The sequence below is a fragment of the Myxocyprinus asiaticus genome, chromosome 28, assembly GCF_019703515.2.
Source record: "Myxocyprinus asiaticus isolate MX2 ecotype Aquarium Trade chromosome 28, UBuf_Myxa_2, whole genome shotgun sequence".
Lineage (NCBI taxonomy): Eukaryota > Metazoa > Chordata > Actinopteri > Cypriniformes > Catostomidae > Myxocyprinus > Myxocyprinus asiaticus.
This window is the reverse complement of record NC_059371.1, coordinates 33,947,469-33,967,397: the sequence shown is the minus strand read 5'-3', so window position 1 is coordinate 33,967,397 and position 19,929 is coordinate 33,947,469. Positions and strand designations below refer to the sequence as shown.

At 37.0% G+C, this 19,929-nt stretch overlaps 1 protein-coding gene across 1 annotated transcript; it reads right to left on the bottom strand.

Annotated features, from left to right (window-relative positions):
• Nucleotides 1-2,559: 2,559 nt before the first annotated feature.
• Nucleotides 2,560-19,496, bottom strand: LOC127419497 (phosphatidylinositol 5-phosphate 4-kinase type-2 gamma-like). The gene is made up of 10 exons (XM_051660932.1): nucleotides 19,040-19,496; nucleotides 18,205-18,302; nucleotides 17,804-17,900; nucleotides 15,539-15,685; nucleotides 10,906-11,052; nucleotides 8,088-8,126; nucleotides 7,864-7,977; nucleotides 6,461-6,725; nucleotides 5,102-5,205; nucleotides 2,560-5,007 (listed from the first exon to the last, which is right to left on the bottom strand). Exons 1-10 carry the CDS (start codon nucleotides 19,199-19,201, stop codon nucleotides 4,927-4,929), a joined length of 1,254 nt encoding a protein of 417 aa, XP_051516892.1. The 5' UTR covers nucleotides 19,202-19,496; the 3' UTR covers nucleotides 2,560-4,926.
• Nucleotides 19,497-19,929: the final 433 nt, after the last annotated feature.

Genomic DNA, 19,929 nt, shown 5'->3' with positions numbered 1-19,929 from the left:
GAGCAGCAGGTCTGCAGATGCAAATGCCTTGTTAACCCCTCTGTATAATTGTAATGAGCAGAATAGCATCTCAGAATGCGCAATATGTCAAATCTTGAGGCGAATGGGCTACAACAATAGACCACGTCGGGTTCCAAGAACAAAAAGCAGAGGCTGCAGTGGGCCTACCATTTGTGTACCTTAGTAGAAATACAGATTCATCAGACCAGGCTGTTTTCTTTAACTGTCCAGTTTCGGTGAGCCTGTGCTCACTGCAGCCTCAGCTTTCTGTTCTTGGCTGACAGAAGTGGAAACCAACATGGTCTTCTGCTGTTGTATCATTATGGGATACAACATTCCACACAATGTGCTGTGGTTGTATTCTGCTCATTGTCATCCAGGTATTTAGCAGGGTATTTAGCCAAAAATCTGATATACTTTTAAGCGTATAATTAATATGATATTTCAGAGATGATTGGGTATATTCTCAAATGGCCTACTATGCATTTTACACTTGAAAATGTTAAAGGTCAGTTTTAACCTTGGGTCAATGTAATCCTGTTATCTTGTTCCATGTTTCACACTGTTTAACCCTGGTCTTTTAGGTAGGCTTCAGGATTTGTACATTAACTGTAGATTAACATTATAAACCCTTGGTTGGCTTATTATTGGCTTTTGCAGAGTTAACCCTCCTCTGAAAGATGTTACGCCGTTTAAAATTACAAGTGTGAAATGTTGTTTAACCAAATGTATTGTGTAAAGCTTTTAGAGAATAACATGATTTTCTGAACTCCGTGTTCCTGCTACACTTAGTTTCTTAAGAGTTCGTCAGCAATTTGCAGGACGTTTGTTTTGTTTTTTTCATCTGATTTTTCTGCCCATTTCCCATTGTTATGAGCACATCTTTTCGTCAGTGCAACAGGAAAGAGTTCGTCAGCAAAATCATGGCTTCTGGAAAAGGCTAGGTGTATCCTGTCCTCAACCCCTTTCTATGTATGGTCCAGACCTCACTGAGGCCCAGGCTAAACTCCAATGACCTCAATTCTTCTAAGTTTAACGCCCTTAATTATTGGGAACTAAATCAACTTTGACATGAACAGTAGAATTGTGTAGATATCATAAGCTTGGTTTCCATCCAAGTATTTTTATGCACATTTTGGGATATTGAAGAAAATAAAACTGCTGGATGGAAACACCAAGATGTGAATAAAGTCTCCAAAATGCACATAAAACACTTCTACACTGGCTTGAGGTGGATACATTTTTTATTCAATAAGAAATGTGCAAAAACTATGATGGAAACACATTTACCAAATAACCCCTATTGAATTTATTAGGAATACAAGACGTGCTTTAATAACATCATGTGTCTGAATAATTCGGACCAATCATTGCATCAGAAATGTTGCTCTGGTCATCCTGAAATAATGGTGTCTGGGAAATACAAAGCCTGCAAAGAGTTTGCAGAGAAAATAAGGTGAATACAAACTTGAACTGTGCCGAATAGCAGGTTTATTGACACTTTTGAAAAATATCTTATAGATCCGTACGGTGTAAGTCACAAGGATGGGAGAACGCACACACGTAGTGCTTCCAGAACTGTGAAGCGCTGTTGCTCCCAGACATGAGAGTGTGTTTTGTCTGCGTATTCCAAACCGCGAGTATTTTATTAATAAAAGAGTCAGTGACTACAACTTAACTGGAAGTGATGATTTCATTCTTTTGAACACATGGGATGAAAATGCAGCTTTATTCGCACATTGTTTTTGCGATATTATGGCTTTTTGCATCAATTAAATTCCAGGGATACAAATTAATGAGTGGTGAAAAAGGTGGGAAAGTCATAGTAGGTGTTCCAGATGTATATTTTCAGTTGATTTGTTTTTTATTTAAAGATTTTTGTTGTATTTAAAAGTGCACTTAGTAACGTTTTGTTCATGTTGTCTTGGACTTACAGTGACACCTAGTGGTGTGGATGCAGCATAATTCAAAATCAATAGTTTTCAGTTACAGATGCCATTGTAGAAATTCACTATTCACAATCAGCCATGATTAATCCAAGAGTGAAAATGTCCAATAACAAGACGGTTACTGAGATTAAGCAAGTAATATTCAGCAGGTCATGTGATTCTAAAATGGCAGCACCCATGTAGAATAAAACAGCTTTTATAAGGTCACTGATATGACTTGGGCCTTCTCATATGAGTGCTCATGATTTTATACATCCGTTTCAATATTCAATATTACAATTAGTTTCTTTAGGAGTAAAACTTTTTTAAATGGAGAAAAAAATTACTGAGTGCACCTTTTTTTATGTTTTAGCTTGAAGTAACCGTTTCAAGTTAATTTAATTTGGAAAATTTGGAAATTTTTACCAAACAATTTGGGCAAATTAGCTTCAGAAAAGGTGACTTAAGCTGAAAGGTGAGTAGTTTGCATCCCTGAAATTCACAACTTGGATGAAAAAATAGCTATTGGCAGTATCACAAATACATATAAACTTAGTGACACAGTGTGCATTTCATGAATGCATTCGAACCAAATCTATATATGGATTCAACTGCTCTGTGTCACCCAATATATAAGAAAAATGTTTTTTTATTGTACTTAAGAATGCACATTATTAGTAATTACAGTCAGTTGTTACATGCATTATGTTAACACAATGTAACAACATGTCTTAATGTAAAAACGTCTTGAGGTGTTAAAACAACTCTTAAAAATACCATTTAAATTCAAAACTATTATGGACATACAGTAATTGTGCCTGACAAGCCTAAAATGATAAATAACAGAACTGTTTTTGAATATCTCTGAAAAATATACTCCGGTGGCCAAAAGTTTGGAATAATGTACAGATTTTGCTCTTATGGAAAGAAATTGGTACTTTTATTCACCAAAGTGGCATTCAACTGATCACAATGTATAGTCAGGACGTTAATAACGTGAAAAATTACTATTACAATTTGAAAAAAATTTTCAGAACTTCTTAAACTACTTCAAAGAGTTCTCATCAAAAAATCCTCCATGTGCAGCAATGACAGCTTGGCAGATCCTTGGCATTCTAGCTGTCAGTTTGTCCAGATACTCAGGTGACATTTCACCCCACGCTTCCTGTAGCACTTGCCATAGATGTGGCTGTCTTTTCGAGCACTTCTCACGCACCTTACTGTCTAGCTGATCCCACAAAAGCTCAATGGGGTTAAGATCCATAACACTCTTTTCCAATTATCTGTTGTCCAATGCCTGTGTTTCTTTTTGTTTTTTCTGTTTCAAAAGTGGCTTTTTCTTTGCAATTCTTCCCATAAGGCCTGCACCCCTGAGTCTTGTCTTTACTGTTGTACATGAAACTGGTGTTGAGTGGGTAGAATTCAGTGAAGCTGTCAGCTAAGGACATGTGAGGTGTCTATTTCTCAAAACAGAGACTCTAATGTACTTATCTAGATTTTCTAGTACCAAATGATCAATTTAGCATGATTACTCAAGGATAAAGTGTTGGAGTGATGGCTGCTGGAAATGGGGCCTGTCTAGATTTGATCAAAAATTACTTTTTTCACATAGTGATGGTGCTGTTTTTTTTACATCAGTAATGTCCTGACTATACATTGTGATCAGCTGAATGCCACTTTGGCGAATTAAAGTACCAATTTCCTTCCGAAACAGCAAAATTTGTACATTATTCCAAACGTTTGGCCCCCAGTGTATTTGGTCCAAACACTGATTTGCAAAAGAAATAAAATGCAACAATAAGGCATTTCATACTAAATCAGCTCAGTATCACTGGAATATTTATACTACAAACTACAAAATTCCACTTTTGTGCATTAAGGCTAACTGCATAAAATAGCTCACATGAGAGAGAATAAGATTGTGTGCTCCATTCATCCATACAAACAGTCAGCATTCATAATATATATTTTTTAAACAAGACCCTTACTAAGGGTCACTGGTAACAATTTTAACAAAGTATCTTGCCTCCCCACATAACATTCTAGTGCAGCATTTATCGAGTGAAACAAGCATGCACTTTAAGCACTGGACAACAAGAGTTACTGCTATTCCTCCATAATCGGTTAAGACGGTTTCTCTCTCTGCCATTCCAAAGTCCAGAGAGAGAGAGAGAGAGAGAGAGAGAGAGAGAGAGAGAGAGAGAGAGAGAGAGAGAGAGAGAGAGAAACACCAAGAACAAGTTATGTCATTGCTACAGGTTCGGAGTGATATCTCCTTAAAAGATTAGGAAATGTTCCCATGTTTGTGGGTTGTGTCACAAGGTGATATGAATCTCGTTCTTTTCATTTGTGGATACACAGTTCATAAATGTAGTGTGGATGAGAATGTCAGGTTCGCCAACATATAATCACAAAATGTGAACTGCAAAGATCTTTTAGGTAAATCTCAGGAAAACTGTGAAGTACATATCTGAGTTATATTTCAGCCTCAAATCAAATGAAAGAAATTATACTTTGTTTACAGTAAAAGAAGCCTATTTTTAGAATCATAATTTTTTTGCATTGTGAAGATTTTCAGGACAATTAAGCATATTTCCCCCCTATTTCGCATTACCGTAATGCAAAGAAATCATTATATATTATTAAAAGTACTTGTACATCAAGGTAGAATGTGTCATACTGCTTTTAATATATGGTGATTTAAATGAAATCAATGCATTACAGTATTTTTAATGTAGCAAAAACAACTAGTACAGTAAAGAGAATAAGGAATGATGAGAATTACAAAAGAATTACAAAAGTAGAAACGCATCACGATAACAAAAATTTGGATGGAAAACATGCTTAATTGTCATGAAAATAATCTCAGACTGAAAAATATTGCAATGTTCCTAACAACAGGCTTATTTTTTCCTTTTGATTTTGGGTTTAAATGCAACCCGGACATGTTTTTGTGAGATTGACCCTGTTAGGTATGGATAAGGATACAAAGAAGTGGTTATGCAAAAATGTTGGAGATGAATTCACGGAACCGTTTGGCATACTGTTCTGGATGAACCGTAGATATTTCAGCACCAGCCTGAAAAGAAAGAAACAGGATGAATCCTGTTGTTTTAACCTCTTAAGCAAATTATATTGGATGAGCGTCCATTAAAAAAAAAATTTCCACTCACGCCATGTTTAACGGTCTTTGCTGCATGGGCAGCTTTCTTCTTAGTGTCATACTGTGTCAACACATCAATGAGGCCCATGAAGTACACTTCCCTCTGCGGTGCTCCTAGAATCCAAAAGAATCATGCATGTGATGCAGTGTTATTATCGCTAACGAAAACTACAATAAAAAGTAAAATGGAAACATTTTCGTTAAAACATAATTGGAAAAACTGAAACTAAACTAAAATATATTTTCATAACTTGAAAATGAACAAAAATCAAATTAAACTGACAACAAATTAATTTTAGGTCTAGTTTTTGATACAAAGAATATTATAAAAATGTTAACCTTTACAACTCACCTTAATTAAACATGAAAATAACACTAAATAGCGATAACACTATAAGGCCATGAGAAATTTAACACTGTTAAAGGGATAGTTCACCCAAAAATGAAAATTCTCTAATTTTCTCACCCTCATGCCATTCCAGATGTGTATGATTTTCGTTTTTCTGCTGAACACAAACAAAGATTTTTAGAAGAATATTTCAGCTCTGTAGGTCCTTTCAATGCAAATGAATGGTGATCAAATCTTTAAAGCTCCAAATGCTCAAAGGCAGAATAAAAGTAATCCATAAGACTCCAGTGTTTAAATCCATACCTTAAGAAGCGATATGATAGGTGTGGGTGAGAAACGGATACATTTTTTAAGTCCTTTTTTTATTATAAAACTCCACTTTCACATTCTTCTTCTTTTGTTTTTGGCGAATCCTTTCTTTGTGTATATCGCCACCTACTGGGCAGGGAGGAGAATTTATAGTAAAAAAGGACTTGAATATTGATCTGTTTCGCATCCACACATATAATAGCTTCTGAAGACATGGATTTAACTACTGGAGAGGTATGGATTACTTTCATGTTGCTTTTGTGTTTTTTGGAGCTTCAAAATATTGGTCACCATTCACTTGCATTGTATGGACATACAGCGCTGAGACATTCTTCTAAAAATCTTCATTTGTGTTCTGCAGAGGAAAGAAACTCATACACATCTGGGATGGCATGAGGGGGAGTAAATGAGGAGAATTTTAAATTTTTGGGTGAACTATCCATTTAAAACATATTTAAATTCTTTCAGCAAATTCATTAACTTTGGCAGCTTCAAAACTAAAATAAAAATGAAATATACTGAAACACTATAAAAAAAACTGAAACTGAACGAAAATAACAAATTGAAAATAAGATAGAACTACAACTTCAATTAAGAAACGCCAAACTATAGTAACCCAAATATGATGTTCTATTCCATTTCTCTCATCCGGGTGTTTCCACCACACTTCCTCAGTGACAACCGTACTTCCCCTTCCCCGCTAAAACTTACCTGGGGCGCTTTTGACAGCGTAAACATCAATGTAAGGGTCAAATTCTCCAGGGCCCAGAGGTTTGAAGGAGTTCATGTAACCGGCGATGCCCTCTGGCGATGTGCCATAAGAGCCCACCTGTGCGGCCGAAGTGAGGCCGTTCTCAGACTCTGCTTCCTCTTCACAGCTGGGCTCCTCTGCCTCCTCCTCATCCCGTTCGGCACGTGCAACATCATGGATGCCTAGCAACAGGCTGTAGTCCATTATCTTTAGCTTCACCAGGAACTAGATCACAATCATGAAGAACAGGCATTTTAGCGTCCTTGCGCAAGAAAAGCTAGATGCAGTTGTCACAAGACAGTTTAAAAGTAATTGTTCACCCAAAAATTAAAATTCTCTCATCATTTACTGCTCTGTAGGTCCATACAATGCAAATTAATGGTGACCAAAACTTTGAAGCTCCAAAAAGCACATAAAAGGCATCATAAAGTAATCCATACAACTCCACTGATTTAATCAATGTATTCTTAAGCAATCTACTCAATTTAGGATGAGAACAGACCAAAATATAACTCCTTTTTCACTGTACATCTTGCCTATTGCAATCTCTAGGCACAGTCATGACTTCTAGCTTGATTACACTACCTTGTGCTTGACGCATACGCAGAGTGCTAGATGGCGCTAGGAACTGAAATCAAGCTTGAAATCATGATCGCCAAGGAGACTGCTGATATCAAGATTTATAATAAAAATGAGTACAATTTTGGTTTGTTCTTACCCAAGACCGATTGAATCGCTTCAGAAGACATGGATTTAACCACTTGAGTCTTATGGATTACTTTTATGCTGCCTTTATGTGCTTTTTGTAGCTTCAAGGTTTTGGTTACCATTCATTTGCATTGTATGGACCTACAGAGCTGAGATATTCTCCTAAAAATCTTAATTTGTGTTCTGCAGAAGACAGAAAGTCATACACATCTGGGATGGCATGAGGGTAAGAAAATCATTATTTTTGGATGAACTATTCCTTTAAGTTCTTTATAACTTGACTTGGCTCCTAAAAAAAACAGCGCTCCAGCACAAGACACACACACAAAAAAAAAAAAAAGAGATGCAATGCATCCATCTAACACATGTATACATAGGAAAACAACTGAAAAACAGTGCGGATAGATACAAAAACATGTTTGGTGTGAACAGCCCCTTCCTCTACCCTAAAGCATAGTCTGGTTGATGAATATTTTTTAGAGCAGAGTGTAACTTTAATAACATCTATTCAGAGAAATGTCCATGCGTTTAAAGATTTTATTAATTTCCTTGACATTTTACATGACAAATTCCCTGATATCTCCAGGTTTTTCCATGACTGTGAAAACCCAGAATCTTTCTTCTGAATTTCAGAAGCTCAATCTTCTGTCTTTACCTCAACATCTCGGTTCAACTTCTCCATAATCTTCTCCTTCTGTTCCTCAGTCACATACACCTTCTGCATGTTGTTTCTGAAATCCATGTCCTTAAATGTGGGCAACTCTTTCACCTGCCATGAGTAGAAAGACAGAACAAAAATGTTCGAACCAAAAGAGTTTGTTAGCTGTGGTATCTGGCATCTTTGAAATTCTCTTAACAGTTCTTGGAGTGATATCTTACCTTCTCTTTGTCACTGGCCTCACGATCTACCAGGGAACCCTGGATTAAAAAACACAAAGTTAGGGCAACTCTTATCAAAACAGCATTCAGACTCTTTCATTAAATGTATATCCGATTCTCCGACAGACCAAAATAATAATGGAATATCAATTTGTGCTGCACATGATGTGGGTAATCACGCCCCCTTGTGGCACCAAATCAAAATGGCAATAAACATGACAGTGGGTGCAATGGCCTGTTGACAAAGTGTATGTCATTTTGGTCAGAACGCTTTATTGCTTTCGTCGAACAAACAGAAAAAAAAAAAACACCTACAGGATGAAAAACAACTTGCTTTGTTTAAGATGAATTTCCGACATATACATAGCAAACATTTACTCCGTGTGAACAGACCTTTATTTCTTTGAAAGCAAGCCTCAGCGATTGGTTCCAGACCTATCCCCAATTATAGGTGCATGTGAGCTACTATTTATAAACTACTCATTAATCATGTCCACCAAAATCTCCTAAACCTGGTCTAATGGGATGTTACATATGATTTTGGTGCTGTTTGCTCTTCGCTCGAGAAGTCAATGATGGGTGACGAGGCAAATATCATTCATCAGAATCAGAATCAGAATGAGCTTTATTGCCAAGTATGCTTACACATACAAGGAATTTGTCTTGGTGACAGGAGCTTCCAGTGTAGAACCATACAAAAACAATACAAAAACAGCAAGACATAGATAATAAAAAATAAAAACTAATTATACACATACGTACAGACACACATACACATGGGTAGTGCAAATCTAATACAATCTGTTATGTACAGTGTAAATACAAATCTGTTATGTACAGTGCAAATGTTTTTTTGTTTGTTTTTTGTTTTTTCAGAGGAATGAAATGGCAAAAGAGGTTGGATGTGTTGGATAAATATAAGAAAGACTAAACTGTGTATTGCACATAGTTATTGCTCAATGGGGCAATTTAACTGTTCATGAGATGGATAGCCTGAGGGAAAAAACTGTTCCTGTGCCTGAAGGTTCTGGTGCTCAGTGCTCTGTAGCGCCGGCCAGAAGGCAACAGTTCAAAAAGGTAGTGGGCAGGGTGAGTGGGTTCCAGAGTGATTTTCCAGCCTTTTTCCTCACTCTGGAAGTGTACAGTTCTTGAAGGGGAGGGGGGCAACCAATAATCCTCTCAGCAGTCCGAACTGTCCTTTGTAGTCTTCTGATGTCTGATTTCGTAGCTGAACCAAACCAGACGGTTATTGAAGTGCAGAGGACAGACTCAATGACTGCCGAGTAGAACTGTATCAGCAGCGCCTGTGGCAGGTTGAATTTCCTCAGCTGGCGAAGGAAGTACAACCTCTGCTGGGCCTTTTTCACAATGGAGTCAATGTGGGTCTCCCACTTCAGGTCCTGTGAGATGGTAGTGCCCAGGAACTTGAATGACTCCACTGCTGCCAGTGCTGTTTAGAATGGTGAGGGGGGTCAGTGTTAGGGTGTTCCTCCTAAAGTCCACAATCATCTCCACCGTTTTTTAGCGTGTTCAGCTCAAGGTAGTTTTGACTGCACCAGACAGCCAGCTGTTCAACCTCCCTTCTCTATGTGATGCAATATGATGCAATCCAATGTTGACTGCATCATCCACAGACCTGTTTGCTCGATAAGCAAATTGAAGGGGATCTAGAAAGGGTCCAGTGACGTTCTTCAGGTGGGCCAACACCAGTCTCTCAAATGATTTCATGACCACAGACGTCAGGGCGACAGGTCTGTAGTCATTAAATCCTGTGATTTTTGGTTTCTTTGGGATGGGGATGATAGTGGAACGTTTGAAGCAGCATGGGACTTCACACTGCTCCAGTGATCTATTGAAGATCTGTGTGAAGATGGGGGCCAGCTGGTTAGCACAGGATCTAAGACATGCAGGTGAAACACCATCTGGGCCCTGTGCTTTCCTTATCCTTTGCTGTCGAAAGACGCGGCTCACATCATCTTCACAGATCTTAAGTGTAAGTTGAGTAGCAGGAGGGGGGAGGAGGGGGGTTGCAGGAGGTGTTGGTGTTTGGGTGAAGTGAAGGTCAGAGTGGGTGTGGGGTGCGAGACTGGGCCTTTCAAATCTACACTAGAACACATTCAGGTCGTCAGCCAGTTTTTGGTCCACCACAGGGTTGGGGGCAGGAGTCCTGTAATTCGTAAGTTGTTTCATGATGCAGGGTCGTTAGCTGAAAACTTGTTTTTCAGCTTCTCAGAGTATCTTTTTTAGCCACTCTGATTGCCTTTTTCAGTGTGTTCCTGGCCTGATTGTACAAGACTTTATCCCCAACTCTGTAAGCATCCTCTTTGGCCTGACGAAGCTGCCTGAGTTCCGCTGTAAACCATGGTTTGTCATTGTTAAATGTTAAATAAGTCCTAATAGGAATGCACATATCCTCACAAAAACTGATATATGATGTAACAGTATCTGTGAGCTTGTCCAGATTGGTGTCTGCAGCCTCAAAAACACTCCAATCAGTGCAGTCAAAGCAGGCTTGTAGTTCCAGCTCTGCTTCGTAGGTCCATCACTTTACAGTCCTTAATACAGGCTTAGCAGATTTTAATTTCTGTCTGTAGTTTGGAAGAAGATGAACCAGACAGTGATCATATAGTCCCAAAGCTGCTCTAGGAACAGAGTGATATGCATCCTTTATTGTTGTGTAGCAATGATCCAGTATATTTCTGCCTCTGGTTGTGCATGTAATGTGCTGTTTGTATTTGGGCAGTTCACGCCAAGTCCACAGTCTCAGTAAAAGCTCAAAACGTTCTGATAATATACAGTATCTTAGAATAACTCCTACCTTCAGATCGTATTTTCTGTGGACCACAAGTCTGTGGCTGAACATGTTCCTCATGATGATCAGGTACGTGTCCTCACTCTCCACCGTTACACGATACATGCCCAGAAACTGAGGGAGGAGTGTACTGCCATGGCACTTCACTATATGCTGCAAGAGAGCAAACACAAACTCTATGAATAACCCATAGTATGACTACAAGCACACACAAGCTTCAGGTGGAATTTCATGAAAACATGTCCAGGTCACAATACAAAGTCAAAGGCAAAAATAAGGGAATGAAATAAGAAATGACATTATGTATAAAGTAAATTAAGCCTATTTTACAAGCATTAAAGGAATATTCTGGGTTCAATACAAGTTAAGCTCATCAGCAGAATTTGTGGCATAATATTGATAACCACAAAAATTTATTTTTACTTGCCCCATGTTTTCTTTTAAAAAAAGCACTTACAATGGAAGTGAATGGGGCCAACATGCAAACGTTAAAATTAGGGATGTCCCGATACAATTTCTTTTTTTAGAATGAGTACGATACTTCATTTTTGGTACTCGCTGATACAGAGTCCGATACCTGTTTTTTTGGGGGTGGTTTCCTAAACTCCAACAGTTTATTTCAATTTTATCATAAAAATGGTGTTTAAATAAATGAATTCATTAAAACTTTAAATCAAATGAAAATAATGAATTTTCAACATAATATTGTATTATTTTTTATCAAATTAAGTGCTTATATACAAAACCTCACAGCACTATCCTAAATATAACATTGGAGTTATATTTTGTCAAATAAAGTGCTGCATAACAGAGCATCACAGATGTTAGATACTGCTTAAGTATAATACAATTACCACTGATTTATTATTATTAGTAGTATTACAGTGAATATCACATAACTATACAGTAGTGATATATTTCTTTCATATTTTTTCCTATAAATTTCCCTTTAATTTTGATGGAGCTTTTATTTTGAAGTGTTTGTGTTGTTTTGACCAAGGAGCTCTGATGTAATGACGACAGATTCCCACTCTGGGAAAGCCAGTCGCTACATGAATCAAAATGATTATTAAACAGCTAAAGGTTGCTATTTAAAGGTGCTGCAAGCGATTTTTTTAATGGAAAAATATGCAAACATTTTCCTAATCCCTTAAAGATATTAATTAAATAAGTGTCCTGAGATATCTCACCGGTCTCTGTGACAGCTGCAGACTTTGTTATAAGCAAACAAAAATGTGTCCATGATGCTTTTCACCTGTCAATCATTTTGCTCATTCTCATAGTGTTGTATTTGAAGTGGATCATTGAGGCTATGATTCATAATGTTTGTCAGTTGAGGGCGCTATTGTGCCACTGTTGAATTTGACAGCCACAGGAACAAACAATGCTGCTCTTTTGCTCAGTTTTGGTCTCAAATTATCTTTGGAGGGCGGGGTTTTTTTTAATGAGGGGGTGGGGCTAATTCAGTGGCTCAGTCACGTGAAAGCTTCAAAACGATAAAATCGCAAGTATGTTCTCTGTATGTGCCTCGTGCTACAATGTGAATTTGCACTCCGTTTACTGTCATCTGCTACAAACAGAGCGTGCAATGCTCATGACGGTGTTTTTCCTGTATGAGCCAAGGAGAAGCTTTAAAAGGTATGAGCAGCCAGCGTCAGCACAACACTGTCTCCACACATTCACAATTTAAATTACATGCAAACTATATATTTATCTCATTATATTGCAGCTTTTGCAGTTAAATAATCTCACTAGGGCATAACGTGATTTTAATCTGTGTGCTGAATGTTTACGTATTGACATTCTTATGTCATATGGTATCGGTTTTTGGTATCAGAGCATTTTTACGTGTACGTACCAGTACATGAGCGCAGTATCGGGCCAATACCAGTATCGGGACATCCCTAGGTAAAATACTCACTGTTTCAAAAATATAGCCACAAGACAATATGCATGTAAACATGATTTTCGTGTGATAAAATCACTTACTAACCTTTTCTGTGTAGTTATATCCAATATAGCCATGACGATATAATGTCAACAAATCCAAAAATGACTGTAAAAATGGCAATTTAAACAACTTTAACAGAAGAATCAATGCGAGTGCTTTTATAAAATTTTAGCTTCACATTTCTGCTTTTAAACCCTCCTAAAATTGGCCCCATACACTTCCATTGTAAGTGCCTCACTGTAACCATTTTTGCTTTTTTATTTTTTTAAAGAAAAGGATGGACAAGTCGAAATGAATTGTTGTGGTAATCAACATTATGCCACAAATTCTGTCGATTGAACATGTATTAAACCCGGAATATTCCTTTAATATTTTTGGCAATCTAAAATAATTTTCATGACTTAAGCACATTTCCCCACAAAATTATTTTTGTTTTAAAAAAAATTACATTTTAAAAAATAAGAAAAATTGTATTCTATTTAAAGAAAACAAGGCCTAAGACTTTTTGCATTATACTATTATTTTCTTGACAATTAAGCAGTTCCCCACAGAATTATTTTTATTTTAAAAGGATTTCAATATATATATATATATAAATATAAAACAGAATTATATAAGACAATAAAGCCTATTTTAGGACCATAAAGTTTTTTTCTTTCGCATTTTAAAATTATTTTCATGACTATTAAGCACATTTCCCCAAAAAATATTTTTTTAAAGAATTTAATTTTTTTTAAATAAAAACTTATATTCTGTATAAAGAAAATGAGGCCTACTTTAAGACCATTAAGATATTTCTACATTATAACATTTTCATGACTATTAAAAGCACATTTCCCCACAAAATATTGTTTTAAATAATTTCAATTTTTAAAAATAAGAAATTATATTCTGCATAAATGAAGCCTACTTTAGGACCATTAAGATTTTTTTTTTTTTTTTGCATTATAAAATTATTTCCGACTTAAGCACATTTCCAATAAAATGATTTAAATTTTAAGAAATTATATTCTGTATTAAGAAAATTAGGCCTATTTAATGAATTATTTTAATTTTAAAACTTTAATTTTAAATTAAGAATTTTTAAATTGTCATTTCTGTTTTGTATTGTGTATTTCAGAAAAAAATTGGTGTAATAAGATTTTTAAATAAAATTATAAATTAAAGGTGGTAAAACTAAATTCTTTCAACATTACAGTAATAAGAATGACATTTGTGTTTGTATTATGGTAATGAGAGCACTGTGAAGGATGTGCTTAATTGCCATGAAAACAGAAATTTAAAATTAAAATATAAAAATAATGTTCATTTCTTACAGTATTTATATGATATAAAACAATAATTTATTTTTTCTTTTTGTGGTTAAATATGACCCAGACATCTTCACAAGTTTTACATCCACAAAGCTTACAGTGACAACATTGTACATGCAAGGGTACATAGTTCATCCACAATGAGACAACTTTAGGTAGCGTGTGGTATTCAGTACCAAAACAAGGTCATGGGCCTCTTGGCTTAATAATTACAGTATTTTTTTCCCTGTCTGCTTTACAAAATGTCTGCATCATTGCACACATTAAGATCAGTCACTCTTCAACAACATTATGTAACACACTCTGTTGTTTACAACACTCACTAGGATAGAGGCATTAATACACCATATATAAATGTGCGTGGATATAAGATATAAAATGTTAACAGCACTTGTGAAAGAAAATATTAGTTTATTATAATGCAGCATTTTCTAAGAATTTGGGACATTCCTGGAAGCGTGTTAAACTGCAACACCCTTAGGATACAAAGTAAATATAATGGCACTGCAAATGCAGTAGCACAGCCTGGATTCAAATCTGCTCATTCAGCTACAATGGAAACTGGTAAACCCCATCGTCCGTCCAGACAAAATTGCTCGAAGCTTTCCCCATCTTCATTGTTGGTATTCACCACTCTGTGGAAGAATGTTTATGTGCGCAGGCGCGTAGTGTTTCTTTACAAAGTGACATCGCCAACTACTGGCCTGGCATGGATAATACAGCGTTTTTAGTCGTTTTTGCGGATCTGTGTGAACGGGGATCGTTTTGACAACGGTGTCGTCTGTACACGAAACTTTTCAAAAACTCAAAGGAAAAACTTTTCCGTTTTTAGTACATCGTTGTCGTGTAAACGTACCCTCAGTTGCCACCTTTTATCACTATAGTTTACATTATAGTTTGTGGATTTTTTGGGGGATAACATGATACTTTTGGGTGCTTTTTTTGGCACTGCCATTGTATTTAAAGACTGACTAGGATATTCATTAAAACACCTCCTTTTGTGTTGTGCATAAGCAAGTCATACATAATTGGAATGACATATGGGTGAGTAAATGTTGACAGAATTTTCATTTTTTTAGTGGACTATTCCTTTAATTAAACACCTGATCAACATAGCTGACCGTCAGTATAATAAAGAGGAATTTTCTCATTTCAAGGAAGTGAGATGAAACATGAAAATGAATTCAGTGATGGAGTAGGTTTGCGTGACAGCTAAAAGAGGAAATGAATCACAGAGCGTGTGGACATCAATGGAGTAATCAAATATCACAATAGCTGGAGAGTGAATTCTTCAGTCTGAAAACTTGTCCAAGACAAGCAAACTTTTATTTTATTTTAAAGAAAATAATTTCCAGACCAGTATTTTTTGAAATACCTGGTGATACTCGGACAGAATGTTATGCATGTCGGCTACATCTTCACTGGAAATCTGCTTCACTACCAGCGTACGGTCGTAGGACGTGAAGAGAAGACCTTCTCCCTGTCCCTCACCTCTCGTGGGAGGACTGCGAGCCACTGACACCTGATGAAAAATACATCCATCAGACAAACACAGGCACAAAACTTCAGATCAGATTTGCTCCATATTAATTTACATACTTATGCATACATACTTATACATATATATTCAAATCTCACGAAAACTGTCCAGGTAAGGTAAGAAATAAGAAATGATATTATGCATAAAGAAATGAAGTCTCGTTTGCTTTATAAAATTATTTTCATGACAATTAAGCACGTCCCCACAGAATTAACTTCTTTAAAAGAACTTTAATTTAAAATTAAAAATTATATTCTGCACTCTTATTTTAGGACCATGAAGTTTTTTTTTTTAATTATAAAATTATTTTCATGACTACTAAGCACACTTTCCCAACAAAATGACTGTTTTTAACTTTACATTGTTGCTTCCAGCTAGCAATGGGATGCTGTTTGAAATGAACTAACTCTCGCGTGACGTTCGTTCCTCTGTTGTATATTAAGCGTGCTTCCAACTTATCGCGTGAACGCATCACTGCGTTTAAGTTACTGATGCGTCGACTGCTGGCAGAAAGTGATTTAATAATATTAAAAGTTAATAAAGTTTTCATTATTGATTTGTTTCTTACACCAAGTGAACAAATCGTCTCGCTCACTCTCATTGTTCTGATTTAGTTGTAAACAACTCTGTTGTGTGTATTTTAACAAATCAGAACAGTTTCAAAAGATAAGATTACAATAATGGTTTAGATACAATTTAATGGGTTAGATGAATGGTTTGGATTTAAAATGACATGGAATGCACAATTAAATGGAATGCATTTAATTGTGTATTCACCCTTATGTCGTTCCAAATCCATTTTTCCATTGAAAAGACAGAACTGGTGTAACTGAGTCAGGTTTGTAGGCCTTCTTGCTCGCACATGCTTTTTCAGTTCTGCCCACAAAGTTTCTATCAGATTGAGGTCAGGGATTTGTGATGGTCACTCCAATACCTTGACTTTGTTGTCCTTAAGCCATTTTTCCACAACTTTGGAGGTATGCTTGGGGTCATTGTCCATTTGGAAGACCCATTTGCTTCAATATATCCACATCATTTTCCTCATGATGCCATCTATTTTGTGAAGTGCACCAGTCCCTCCTGCAGCAAAGCATCACCACAACATGATGCTGCCACCCCCATGCTTCACGGTTGGAATGGTGTTCTTTGGCTTGCAAGCCTCACCCTTTTTCCTCCAAACATAATGATGGTCATTATAGCCAAACAGTTACATTTTTGTTTCATTAGACCAGAAGACATTTCTGCAAGAAGTAAGATCTTTGTCCCCATGTGCACTTGAAAATTGTACTCTGGCTTTTTTATGGCAGTTTTGGAGCAGTGGCTTCTTCCTTGCTGAGCAGCCTTTCAGGTTATGTCGATATAGGACTCGTTTTACTGTGGATATAGATACTAGTCTACTTGTTTCCTCCAGCATCTTCACAAGGTCTTTTGCTGTTATTCTGAGATTGATTTGCACTTTCATACCAAACTACGTTCATCTCTAGGAGACAGAATGCGTCACCTTCCTGAGTGGTACGATGGCTGCGTGGTCCCATGGTGTTTATACCGGCGTACTATTGTTTGTACAGATGAACGGAGTACCGTCAGGCGTTTGGAAATTGCTCCCATGGATGAACCAGACTTGTGGAGGTCCACAATTTTTTTTCTGAGGACTTGGCTGATTTCTTTTAATTTTTGCAATGGTGTCAAGTAAAGAGGCACTGAGTTTGAAGGTAGGCCTTAAAATACATCCACAGGTACACCTCCAATTCAGTATACCTCCTATCAGAAGCTAATTGGCTAACTGCCTAAAGGCTTGACACCATTTTCTGGAATTTTCCAAGCTGCTTAAAGGCACAGTTAACTTAATGTATGTAAACTTCTGACCCACTGGAATTGTGATATAGTCAATTAAATGTGAAACAATCTGTCTGTAAACAATTGCTGGAAAAATTACTCATGTCATGCACAAAGTAGATGTCCTAAACGACTTGCCAAAACTATAGTTTGCTAATACGAAATCTGTGGAGTGGTAAAAGATTTGTTTTAATGACTTCAGCCTAAGTGTATGTAAACTTCTGACTTCAACTTTATATACTGTATAAATATAAGTTAGGTCACCTGGTAGTCAAGATCTTCAATTCCAAATCTCTCCCTGAGGTTCCTGAAGACTTGCGGACAATACTCCTTAAATTTGAAATGGCCTGGAAGATTCTCCCTGTAAGAGATAGAAGGGTAAGTTCATATCTGTTGCTCTGTTACACCTGACAGATCTTGCACACCTTCCCATCACCTGAAGGCAAAAACAAACTGTTTTGATGTGGCTGTTTTATGGAGAGTGCAGCCAATTACAGGATTCATTTGGAGCAATTCCTTACACTCATCCACTATCATTACAAGACAGATAAACATGACCATACTTATAAGATCAGATTTACATGCAACTGTAGAATAACAGCACACAAAGATCCAACTGTGCAATGAAACGGAGTGTAGAATAATGATGTGCTTTTGATAAATACTTGTTGAAGAGGTGATTGTTCACTTTGATTTTGGTGTTGGCTTTGAAGTCGTCAGGAAGCAGCATGACGGGCACTGGAACTTGATTTAAATCATTTATCTGGAAAAACAGAGGGGGGAAAAGGACTTTTTTTTTTTTTTTTTTTTTACATGAAATGAACTTTGCACTTTTTCCAAATCCCAACACTTATGCATGATTAATTCCAGTCTCTAATTGTGCAACAACCAAAGCTTTATACAAAAATTGAACACAGGCTTTTACTTCCCCAGAATCTCCTATAAGAATGTCTTAAATTAATTTGGAACAATCGTAATGTAATCAAATAGGAACATTCCATGGATCAAGTAGGATCCTTCGGCAAAAACTGAAATTAGTTTTATTTTTTTCAGTTTATTTTTTAATTTTCAAAATGTCAGTTTATCCAGTAGAATCTTATTTGATTAATAGAGAGTGTTTCCAGATTTCTGTCAATTGCAGATGAAATTACTAAAAGCCTAAAACTCCCATCGATTTAATCGTGTCCATAACAGTTGCAATGAAATGCATTAACTGTTTAAAGTAAACTTTGCAACAATGTTGTTGCATCTCAATGCAACAGTTGCATACAGTCAATAAGCCGCATGCAACGAAACAATACATCCGGTTTTCTCGTGACCTCACGCGCCAATACGCACATCACTACTAATACACACACTGGTCATGTTTTATTAATATTTTGATTTCAGATTGTGTTTTTAAATGCTAACTAACACATCCGTTCCTTGCACTTGCAGCTAACTGTTAGCCCATAAAATGGCAGTTGTTGTGTAAGGTAGGAAGTTAACACAAAGCCCTACCGAATGATTGACTCCCCACATGAACACGCTGAGCATCGGATCACTCGCGCGGAACACTTTCACCTTCTGCTGCACGAAGTGTTTCTTTTTGGTCTTTGTTTTGGGGGCGAGAATGACCATCGGGCTAGAGGCGCTGCCGGTGTTACCGATGGACGCCATCATCGCGGTCGGTCGGTCGCTCCCCTGCGGTCTGTTCTTCCTCTCGGATCCGCCTCTCTCCCGATTCCTGACAGCCGATTAAAGGTCGCAAAAACACAAGCACCGAGGCACGCGGGCCTGTTTTCCGCTGTGTGTTTTTTAGGGCCCGATGGAGCGATTCTTCCTCATGGAAGTGAACTGGACTAGGTTGCTGAAGTTTGCCAGGGATCCAGATGCTCCTCCCACGAGTTAAGAGGAACAGCTTGATCCATAATGACAGCTCAGAAACCGCAAGAAGAATGCGTGTCGCGCGATTGTGGGTCATGTGCTTTCTGGATGGACAGGTGAGGTGGGACTAGAGGACATATCTCTATTTATCCATTATTTATGGAAAACACCATATTCAGTACACAGAAATAGGCAAATGGTAAGCATATCCATGGTATTGACATGCTACAACAAGAATAGTTTGTCTATTCTGTCAGTATTTACTATTTACTCTATTAAACTACTATTCAATAGTTCACCTAAAAATGAAAATTCTCTCATTATTCACTTGCCCTGATGCCATCCCAGATGTGTATGACTGTCTTTCTTCAGCAGAACACAAATTAAGATTTTTAGAAAAATGTTGAAGCTCTGTTGGTCCTTATAATGCAAGTAAATGGGTGCCATCAGGCTGCTGACTATTTGACGGTCCAAAAGGTATATTTAGGCAGCATAAAAGTAATCCACACGACTCCAGTTGATCA

Excerpts from the sequence above, each read along its gene's own strand:
- LOC127419497 (XM_051660932.1), bottom strand. The coding sequence starts at position 19,201 with ATGATGGCGTCCATCGGTAACACCGGCAGCGCCTCTAGCCCGATGGTC. Across the intron at positions 18,303-19,039 it reads TGTGGGGAGTCAATCATTCG|ATAAATGATTTAAATCAAGT; the intron begins GTAGGGCTTTGT and ends CTGTTTTTCCAG. Across the intron at positions 8,127-10,905 it reads ACAGAAAATACGATCTGAAG|GGTTCCCTGGTAGATCGTGA; the intron begins GTAGGAGTTATT and ends TTTTTAATCCAG.